The 12,175-nt window shown below is 39.1% G+C and overlaps 1 protein-coding gene across 1 annotated transcript; it reads right to left on the reverse strand.

The window, feature by feature from the left end:
- Positions 1 to 10,603: 10,603 nt before the first annotated feature.
- Positions 10,604 to 11,263, reverse strand: LOC129773504 (uncharacterized). The gene has a single exon (XM_055777117.1). It carries the CDS (start codon positions 11,261 to 11,263, stop codon positions 10,604 to 10,606), a length of 660 nt encoding a protein of 219 aa, XP_055633092.1.
- Between the last annotated feature and the right edge of the window lie 912 nt (positions 11,264 to 12,175).

Consider the following 12,175-nt stretch of genomic DNA (forward strand, 5'->3'; position numbering starts at 1 on the left):
AATTCTTTCCGTTTGGATGCCATTCAGCATTGAGAAAGTTCCGGAAAGATCTAATCATTTCTGGAAAATAATCTGCCAGTTCCTCTGGGAATTCAAAAATACATTCATGTGAAAGAGTTTATTTGAATGATTTCTATCCATGTAACACTGTGACCAAATATGTTTCAATCAAGTGCTATTAACAGGTGGTTATCAAATTAGTATTAACCACTGGTGGGCTTCCAGTATCGAGGAAAATGTGGAAATATCTAATCGTTACTGAAAATAATCTGCCAGTTCCTCTGGGAATTTAAAATTACATTCATGTGAAAGAGTTTATTTGAATGTTTTCTATCCATGTAACACTGTGACCAAATACATTTGGCTTTGTGATTTTTCAATCAATCGCAATTAACAGGATAGCTTCTGAAGATTATTCTTCCCCATCAGTAGGATATTTCCGTATCCAATATTGTATGCGCCCGCAATCAATTATTGCTCAGTCGCCGAAAGTTCCGAGCTCAGAGAGTTCATTCCCCTCTAGTTTGCCTTCCAAATTGCCATCGTAAACCACGCCTTCTCTCGATTCAATCACACACAAAAAGCATACTTAAGCGATATTCTGGTGGTGAGACACATTCATTTTTCGTGAGGACATCGACAAGACCACATCGTTGCTGAGGATGCTGGACGGCGAAGGATCGAGATCTGCCCTGAAACGCGAGCAGTTTGTTTGAAACTGTGAGGGAGCACAGAGAAGCCGATCCTTCAGGGGAAGAGAAGGTGACCATCGAAGCAGCCGCTACACATACACATACACGCACGGATTTTTTTCCGTTTGGATGCCATTCAGCATCGAGAAAGATCCGGAAAATAATCTGCCAGTTTCTCTAGGAATTTAAAAATACATTCATGTGAAAGAGTTTATTTGAATGCTTTCTATCAATGTAACACTGTGACCAAATATGTTTCAATCAAGTGCTATTAACAGATGGTTATCGAATTAGCATTAACCATTGGTGGGCTTCCAGTATCGAGGAAAATGTGGAAATATCTAATCGTTACTGAACATAATCTGCCAGTTCCCCTTGGAATTGAAAATTACATTCAAGCGAAAGAGTTTATTTTAATGTTTTCTATCCATAAAATATCCATATAATACATTTGGGTTTGTGATTAGTCAATCATGTACAGTTAGCAGGAAAGCTTCTGAAGATTATTCTTCAGAACAAGGTTTTTCGTATCCTATATTGGATGCATAAAACCTTGTGCCTCCAACGTAACGCTCTTGTTTACGAAGTCCCCCAAATATTCATTTATTCATTCATTCAGAATGGATTTAGATTCAACTTCGAACAAATGATCTCTAAATCAACGATAGTCCTACGTCACCCTTGCGGTTATACCATAGATATAACCCAATTCCTGTTTTTATGAAATAAAGTTAACTATATTTGCCGCGAACGGATTTACATACCAAACGAATCTGAAATTCCCTAAGATTTGTTTGTTATGCTATATATAACAATCCCTTGGAGTGTGAACGGTTTAAATTGTTGAAAAATAGAACCATTTCCATTTTCCCAAACATTTGTTCTGTTCTTTTGTGAGCTTTCCAAGCCGTGCCGTCAATAATGAGCAACTTATCGGCGAGCAACGAATGGGAATGATTTAATGTCCAGTGAACAAAGAAAAGAAGAAGATTAAGAACGAAGAGGAATATTTGCCTAGAGCATAAATATTGGGACTTACTGAGGCAAACTTTCATTCTACACCGACCGTCGACAGAGACGGACGTATTTGGAACTCATTTTTTTAAACTATTTTTTAAAATCTATTCATTCCTTTTTTCATATTGTCTAACTGCGATTCATCAACCATCTGTCTGCTCTTGAAGACTACGATAATGGGGAAAAGAAAACACGGGATATCAAGATACATAGGGACATTGAGGTCTGAACTGCTGGCGCTGAAATTTCAGACAGTTTTTGGCGTAGAACTACGTCTTTCATTAAGGGTGTCAAATCAGAAAACAGGTCATGTTTTTATGAAATAAAGTTAACGTTAATAACTATTTTTGCCGCGAACGGATTTTGGCGATTTACATACTAAACGAATCGGAAATTCCGTAAGATTTGTTTAATATGCCATACAATAGAATACCCTGGTTAGTAAATGGTTAAAATTCATGAAAACTTTAAGTGTTTCTATTTTCCCATACATTTGTTTTGTCCATTTGAGTACTTTCCCGAACAGAGTTATCAATAACGAGCAACTTATCGACGACCAACGGAGGGGAAATCGTAGGATTTAAAGTCTTCGTGAACAAAGGAAAAGAAGAAGAATGAAGGGGAATACTTGCCTAGAGTATAAACAGTGGATCGCGCTGAAGCAAACTTAGAGGCGAATGAACTGCAAAGTTTAAAGCCTCTTAAAAACAAAGAAAGAAAGAAAGTCAAACTTTCATTCGGCATCGGACTGTTCAGCAATCCAGTTCACTTTGCTTTCGCTGCGCTTCGATCTAAGATTGGACCCCACCAGTGGTAATCCAACTTGGAGCAAGAAGAAGAGGAAGGCAGACTCGAGCCCTGCAAAAAACGAACGCATTGCCAGGGGCAATAACATTTCGAGGTAAGCGTCATCTAATGATGCACGCGGTGTTGGTGCAGTGAAAAGCGCTCGCACTGAACCGAGCCTTCGTAAATGTGACACCGCACCGAACAACAGCGAAGTAGGCGATTTTGGCGCGTCGTGCGAAAATGTAAACGCCGTTACCCAAGCAGCTACCAAAATCAAGCTCCCCCCGCTGGTGGTGAAGGCGGTCGCTCTGGACAAACTCATCAGCGAATTCGCATTGATGGGTGTTACAGCAGAGTACAAGCTGTGTGGCATAATTCAGTCTTTTTCCAAGCAGTTAACATTGTTTATTTTCCGTCTTTATAAGGGTTTCGTTGGTGCCTTTGAGAATGCATCAATGCATTAAACTGACGTTATGGCGAAGCAGACGTTAAGGTTGTGCACCAAAAAATTATTTGGGAATACTAAGCATCTTGAATATTTTACTGGAATGTTATAAGTTATTTGGGTTCGCGTGCCAGTCGCAAAACTGCCTTCAACTAGGATTGCATTTGCGCTTATATTGATCATAATGAAGCATTGCTACTGTTTTCGAGGTTGTTATTAACAAAAAGAGTTTATTTCTCTTGTTTAGTCATCAAGAAAGTAAATGTTCTGGAATTTTGTATGTGATTAGGTTTTGCTTGCCAGTAGCAAAACTTCCTCCACTAAGGGTGACAGCTGCGCTTCTCTCGAGCATGAGAAAGTAATGCAACTCTTTTCGAGGCCAGTAATATTAACAGAAGCGTTTCTTTTGAGAATAGCGCAAAATGATGAGAAATGTTTATATTTCTAGCAGTTTCAAGCCACCAATGTATGGCTATGTATGCATGCTATGGTGAATGCTTGTTTGGCGCTTGGTTTACGCTTAGTTTGTACGAACGATATCTAGAGGTGCGCTTCCTTTGAGGCAATACTAAATAACATGTAGCATGATATTTGATACTTGCAAGTGTTGTCATTGTTGTTGTTTACATGCGGTGCCAAAGATATATTGATGTAGTTATGTGATATGGAATAATCGTGCTGGTGCAACATGTATATAACCGACTGTAGCCGAGTCTATGTCAATTTCGAAAAAGGCCACCGGAATAGCCTTCGAGCTAAATTTTTAATGCATTGGCATGAAATAAATTGCGACATACGATTGTTTTGCGAAGGCAAGAATGAATCATCAATCAGTTATCGTCAACTTATTCTACAATGAAAAAATCATTTCAGAGATTATTCTACTAAGCAGTTGTTTCTAAAATTTCACAACATTATAGAATAATATCCGAAGGTATAAACAAGCGACTTATATAAAATAACAGCGTAGTTCTACGTCAACAATGCGGTCGTATCTTGGACACAACCTCCTATAATTTTTTTTTGAATATGCAGCATTTGGATTGAAATCACTAATCCCACTTTGGAGCAATATAAAATAATTGGATCATACCTGGAATAAAAAAAACATGAGTTTTACACTCACTATACTCTGTTCGAGAAACAATTTAAGGTGGTGCGGCGAGGTCTTCCTGCTATTGAGTTGGAGGATATTAAAAATTGTATGGGGTTGTATCTAGGACACGACCGCATATTTTCGATGTAGAACTACGTAGTTATCATATGCAATTCACTTGTTTAGCACTTCGAATATTATATTAAAATGCATCGAAATTTTTGTAATAGATTATGTTCCTCGTTACAAATAAATTTGATGAACGTCCTTTTACGCTTGATATGATGCCTCGGACTACCAAAATATGTGAACGGAAGAATTGTCAAACGATCATTGTATTTTACATTTCTCTCTGAAATTCTTGCACATCTCATGTTTACGTAGTTCTTGAACCGCGAAAGTTCATTCACCTCTAGTATCTGAAATGAAGATTCTCCCAGGCTTTTCAGTTTAAAAGTACGTTTTAGGGAAACATATTCTGGTCTGAACAACGACAAGCGAGTACAAAAGTACTAAACGCCAAAAGATACCCACGACTTGCATGTATTTGCAAAGCGGATTTCTCCAGGCACATTGATTTTGTAGTCCGTGTTAGGGAAACACAGCTCAGTTGGAACAAAAATACCCCCTACTTGCATGTATATTTTCAAAACGGGGATTTCCACAGCTACATCGATTTTGAAGTTTGTGTTGGGGAAAACGTAAATCGAGCCAATCAAAACTTAGCAGTTAGAGCGTGTAGATAACGCTTGACATTTTACAGTTATTCAATTTTTCATCTCATGAAAAATAACATTTTATTAATTGTGGTAGACGCGTAGAAATATTTCCTATCAATTGATGCAAACATTTTTCCGATCTGTTAAGAAATGGTCGAGTTATAAGCGTTTGAAATACGGGTAGGGTTAGCACACAATTCGGCAGAATAAATGTATGGGAAAAAGGAAGTTCTTCCAGTTTTGATGAATTTAAACCGTTTAGATTAGTAAATTGTAATGTATAGCACATCAAACAAATCTTAGAGAATTTCGGATTTCGAGAATTCGTTCACAGTGAAAATAGATATTAACGTTAACTTTATTTCATAAAAACGTGACCTGTTTTCTGATTTGGCACCCTTCCTGAAAGACGTAGTTCTACGTCAAAAGGAACTGGAGTAATTAAACAATATTCATCCGTTGGCTGTATATCGGATGACTCGACATAAAACACCAGACACTGGGTATTCCAATGTCTTGTACCTGATCCACATCAAGAAAGGATCACCCAATATACGTCGCCTGAGGGAAATCAGGACTATCTTTAACATCTCGGTTCAATGGAACCGATACAATCCTCAGCATCGGGACGTAACTCAATGTTCAAATTGTCTTGGTTTCGGTTGGTTCGGGTTCGAACAAGAAACTGCCACATGAAAACTTGTTGTGGCAAGTGTGCTGCTTATCATTCAACGAGTGCTTTCAGTCTTCCCGAGGACAAATCTCGCAAATGCGTTAACTGTGGTGAAAATCACTAAGTCACCAGCCGTAGCTGTACAAAACGTGCGGATATTAAACGCATCCGGAAGCAAGCTACTGATGAAACGCAACGCAGAATAGGAAGAAGGTTCCATAACTTACTGACAAAGAGTTCCTCCCGATGGTTTCTTGTACGATTCCTATTCTTTCTCCTCTTCCACTCCCTACATGTAGCACCCAAATGGCCTCTTCTAGCGAAAAGCCAAAAAAGGAGCAACTGAGCTATAGTAAGGTTGCAGCTATTGGGTTATCACCTACGCCAACTCCTTCACCTCTTTCTTCTTCAACTGGGGATCCAACCAACAGGAACAAGTGTAAGTCATGTTACAGTTTAAATACAACCATGGATTGATCATCTCTCAGCAGTGTCTTAGAATATCAACAAATATTCACGAGAAACAAATATTTTTTTGTTCCAGTGTAAATGACTTTTTTCAGCTTGAAACACACTGCCCTTATTATATTGATGACAATAACAAACGAGTTCATTTTGTTCATATCGCTGTTGCATGAACAATTTTGCTATAAAGAATGAATGCGACATTGAGTGGGGTTCATAACTTTGCTGTTATTTATACTTTGGATATCAAAAGCAACAAATTGATATTCATCACATCCGAAACGATATTCGTTCTGGCAGTGAATTTAAGTTCAAAATAAATTTTATTTGGCGAGACGGCATATGCTGAATGGATACAACGAGTGGTTTTAGCTACCGTCAAGTCATTTGCGACATCGGGAATTTCATAAGGTATTTCCGATTACGGCATCCGGCAACTGCAAAACCCAACCGCACACAGCAGCCTCAGGTTTGAAGTTAACAACAGCTGATATTCATTTGGCTGAAATGAAATTCAGTTCTGACGTTTCCGATAATCAAGATGAAAATGACACTGGGTGGAAAAAATAAACATCAAAACATATATAAGGACAAAAGTTCATTTGCTCATATTCAATGGTTGCCTGGATCTGTCATTTTAATTTTCGTTTGGAATATATAGGTTTTCGATGCAACCTAGCCCGAAAATCTATGCATTTGATCTTAACGAAGATGATTTTTTCCAACACTGTCTCTCAGGCTAATTAATTGGAATCCCTGCTCGCACAAGAGTAAGGTCATCGAATTCACTGATTTCTTGGTGACAAACAGCATCGACGTAGCTATCGTTACCAAGACGCATCTTAAAACGAACATTAACCAACATCATCAAAGCTATAGGGGCGGACATCACAACATCGATTGGTCCTATTACCAAGATTGCGGTCTACTATCCCAAACAGACGTCAACCAGATATGGCTCGGCGTTACTTTTAAAAACAGGAAGTGGGTTATATCTATGGTATAATCGCAAGGGTGACGTAGGACTATCGTTGATTTAGAGATCATTTGTTTGAAGTTGAATCTAAATCCATTCTGAATGAATGAATGAATGAATATTTGGGAGACTTCGAAAACGAGAGCGTTACGTTGGAGGCACAAGGTTTTATGCATCCAATATAGGATACGAAAAACCTTGTTCTGAAGAATAATCTTCAGAAGCTAACATGCTAACTGTACTTGATTGACAAATCACAAACCCAAATGTATTTGAACATATTTGGTCACAGTGTTACATAGATAGAAAACATTCAATTAAATTCTTTCACATGAATATATTTTCAAAATTCCCAAAGGAACTGGCAGATTATTTTCAGTAACGATTAGTTATTTCCACATTTTGCTCGATACTGGAAGCCCACCAGTGGTTAATACCAACTCGATAACCACCTGTTAATAGCACTTGATTGAAACATATTTGGTCACAGTGTTACATGGATAGAAAACATTCAATTAAACTCTTTCACATGAATATATTTTGAAAATTCCCAAAGGAACTGGCAGATTATTTTCCAGCAATGATTAGATCTTTCCGGAACTTTCTCGATGCTGAATGGCATCCTAACGGAAAGAGTTCTGCGCGTGTATGTGTCGATCCTTCGCCGTCCACCTCCTCCAGCACGTTAGGCAACGATGTTGTCTTGTCGATGTTCTCACGAAAAATGAATGTGTCTCACCACCAGAATATCGCTTAAGTATGCTTTTTGTGTGTGATTGAATCGAGAGAAGGTGTGGTTTACGATGGCAATTTGGAAGGCAAACTAGAGGGGAATGAACTCTCTGAGCTCGGAACTTTCGGCGACTGAGCAATAATCGATTGCGGGCGCATACAATATTGGATACGGAAATATCCTACTGATGGGGAAGAATAATCTTCTGAAGCTATCCTGTTAATTGCGATTGATTGAAAAACCACAAAACCAAATGTATTTGATCACAGTGTTACATGGAAAGAAAACATTCAAATAAACTCTTTCACATGAATATATTTTGAAAATGCCCAAAGGAACTGGCAGATTATTTTCAGTAACGATTAGATATTTCCACATTTTCCTCGATACTGGAAGCCCACCAGTGGTTAATGCCAACTCGATAACCACCTGTTAATAGCACTTGATTGAAACATATTTGGTCACAGTGTTACATCGATAGAAAACATTCAATTAAACTCTTTCACTTGAATATATTTTGAAAATTCCCAGAGGAACTGGCAGATTATTTTCAGTAACGATTAGTTATTTCCACATTTTCCTCGATACTGGAAGCCCACCAGTGGATAATGCCAACTCGATAACCACCTGTTAATAGCACTTGATTGAAACATATTTGGTCACAGTGTTACATGGATAGAAAACATTCAATTAAACTCTTTCACATGAATATATTTTGAAAATTCCCAAAGGAACTGGCAGATTATTTTCAGTAACGATTAGATATTTCCACATTTTCCTCGATACTGGAAGCCCACCAGTGGTTAATGCCAACTCGATAACCACCTGTTAATAGCACTTGATTGAAACATATTTGGTCACAGTGTTACATGGATAGAAAACATTCAATTAAACTCTTTCACATGAATATATTTTGAAAATTCCCAAAAGAACTGGCAGATTATTTTCAGTAACGATTAGTTATTTCCACATTTTCCTCGATACTGGAAGCCCACCAGTGGTTAATGCCAACTCAATAACCACCTGTTAATAGCACTTGATTGAAACATATTTGGTCACAGTGTTACATGGATAGAAAACATTCAATTAAACTCTTTCACATGAATATATTTTGAAAATTCCCAAAGGAACTGGCAGATTATTTTCAGTAACGATTAGATATTTCCACATTTTCCTCGATACTGGAAGCCCACCAGTGGTTAATACCAACTCGATAACCACCTGTTAATAGCACTTGATTGAAACATATTTGGTCACAGTGTTACATGGATAGAAAACATTCAATTAAACTCTTTCACATGAATATATTTTGAAAATTCCCAAAAGAACTGGCAGATTATTTTCAGTAACGATTAGTTATTTCCACATTTTCCTCGATACTGGAAGCCCACCAGTGGTTAATACCAACTCGATAACCACCTGTTAATAGCACTTGATTGAAACATATTTGGTCACAGTGTTACATGGACAGAAAACATTCAATTAAACTCTTTCCCATGAATATATTGTGAAAATTCCCAAAGGAACTGGCAGATTATTTTCCAGCAATGATTAGATCTTTCCGGAACTTTCTCGATGCTGAATGGCATCCTAACGGAAAGAGTTCTGCGCGTGTATGTGTCGATCCTTCGCCGTCCACCTCCTCCAGCACGTTAGGCAACGATGTTGTCTTGTCGATGTCCTCACGAAAAATTAATGTGTCTCACCACCAGAATATCGCTTAAGTATGCTTTTTGTGTGTGATTGAATCGAGAGAAGGTGTGGTTTACGATGGCAATTTGGAAGGCAAACTAGAGGGGAATGAACTCTCTGAGCTCGGAACTTTCGGCGACTGAGCAATAATCGATTGCGGGCGCATACAATATTGGATACGGAAATATCCTACTGATGGGGAAGAATAATCTTCTGAAGCTATCCTGTTAATTGCGATTGATTGAAAAACCACAAAACCAAATGTATTTGATCACAGTGTTACATGGAAAGAAAACATTCAAATAAACTCTTTAACATGAATATATTTTGAAAATTCCCAAAGGAACTGGCAGATTATTTTCAGTAACGATTAGATATTTCCACATTTTCCTCGATACTGGAAGCCCACCAGTGGTTAATGCCAACTCGATAACCACCTGTTAATAGCACTTGATTGAAACATATTTGGTCACAGTGTTACATGGATAGAAAACATTCAATTAAACTCTTTCACATGAATATATTTTGAAAATTGCCAGAGGAACTGGCAGATTATTTTCAGTAACGAGTAGATATTTCCACATTTTCCTCGATACTGGAAGCCCACCAGTGGTTAATGCCAACTCGATAACCACCTGTTAATAGCCGCGCGTGTATGTGTGTGTAGCGATGTCTTCCCAGGGAACCGTTTGTGGCATCACTCTCCTCCTGATAGATTCCCTTCTGGCCTAGGGTGCACAAACAGGCTCTTGGTGACACCGTTCATCCGCGCTTTCATGATAAATAAAGAGCTTCACCGCAACAGCGACAACATGCTCCAATCGCTGTTCAATTAGAACTGAGTGGATTTCCGAGCGCCGCTCGCTTATATACCGATTGGTGATTTCAATAGCCTGTTTTGAAAGCAATTTTAAGACTATTGAAACAAGTTTTTGGATCAAAAAGTAACAAGTATATAACGCGTAGACATTTTATCCTTCGAATGAAGTGTTTATCATACCATTTCGTTCAGTTGTTTAGGAGCTATTAACGCTCAAAATCTCGGTCTCCGGCGTAACGCTTTCGTTTTCGAAACTTTGATTTTACACCCCGGTATAGAAATGAAAGACGTAGTCCTACGTCAAAAATGATAGCATCAAGCTAACACTAAGGCAGTCAAAATACATCATCGGCGGGACATTAATGCTCGAAATCAGTCCTGGGGAAACCAAAGGAGGAATCAAAATGGAGTGACTCTAAATGATTTATTTATTAATATTATATTTCATCCGACAAGTATGTCTTAATGAACAAATGTGTAGTGAAACTAGCTGAACACGAAACGCTTAATTCTACTCTTAAATTCGTTAATCGTGATATTAAAATCAAACAAATGGGCAACATCGTTGAAGCATTCCATCATTGAACGTATTGGTTCGTGGAGGGAGTAGTCTCGACGTCTGAACGGCAGGCGAAGGAAGTCAGAGCGACGGAGAGTATAACCAGGAACATTGATGGCGATTTGCGCAAGTACGTTTGGAGCATCAATTTCGGGGACAAGAAGTCGAGCGATGAATATTGCCTTAGCCCGTTTCCGCCTTTGCTTCAGCGTTTCCAACCCTATCAACTGACATCGATGTTCGTACGGTGGCAAATTCAGCGGATCATTCCATGGCAGGAGACGTAGGGCGAATCTGACGAACCTTCCCTGAATTGATTCGATGCGAGCAGCCATAGTGCTACGATAAGGGTCCCATATTAATGAAGCGGTTTCTAGAAACGGCCGAACCAAGCACGAATACAAGGATCTCAGCGTGTAAGGATCTCGGAATTCTCTGCTCAATTTGCTCACAAATCCCAATTGACGACGAGCCTTGTCTATGATGTCTTCGTAGTGGTTCTGGAATGACAGAGCTGGATCTCGAATCGTTTGAACTCGACTTAACACTTCGTCCCCGACAGTGTATTCGAACGACAAGAGGTTCATCTTGCGGTGGAAGCTTATGACAGAGCATTTTGGTATGCTTAGTTGCATCCTGTTTACGCGACACCATGCAGCGAATTTATCAAGAAGTTTTTGGAGTTTACGACAATCTTCAATGCTGTTGACGTCAATGTACAGCTTTAGATCATCAGCATATACCAGGCAACAGTCGGCTCCAAGATACACGATGGCATCGTTGGTAAACAGTGAGAATAGTAGCGGTCCCAAATTGCTACCTTGAGGAACTCCGGAGCTGCTTTCAAACCAGGTTGAGGTGCAAGAGTCAATTTTGACTGCTAGTTTTCTAGCGAGGAAATATGAGCGAAGCCATTTAACGAGCCTTACAGAGAAACCAAGTTTTGCTAATTTGGCCAGAAGTATTCTATGGTCAACCTTGTCGAATGCTGCTTTGAGGTCGGTGTAAATGGCGTCAATCTGTCGGCCCTCTTCAATTTTGCTAAGACAGAAGGATGTGAATTCACACAAATTTGTAGTGACACTTCTGCCAGGAAAAAATCCATGTTGGTTCGGGGAAATGTAGTGTCTCACCTGACGAAACATGTGTTCCGACATAATTATTTCAAATAGCTTTGAGCAAGCACTCAGCGTTGTGATGCCCCGATAACACCGGACATCGCTTTTTGCTTCCTTTTTTATGCACCGGAAACATGAACGATGCTTTCCATCGAGTCGGGAAGGTTGCAGTTCTCAGAGACAAGTTGTACAAATGAGTGAGTGGCTGCTCCAGATGTTCGAAGCATTTTTTCAGAACACACGCTGCAATTCCATCAGGTCCAGGCTGATAGGAAATTTTTAATTTCTCGACCGCTTTTCGTATCCCTTCTGATGATACTTCAGGTGTATCAGCGTCAGCGCTCCCAGCAGGAGTTAGTTCCAGAGCAGCTTCAACACTGT

Source organism: Toxorhynchites rutilus, chromosome 3 (assembly GCF_029784135.1).
Source record: "Toxorhynchites rutilus septentrionalis strain SRP chromosome 3, ASM2978413v1, whole genome shotgun sequence".
NCBI lineage: Eukaryota > Metazoa > Arthropoda > Insecta > Diptera > Culicidae > Toxorhynchites > Toxorhynchites rutilus.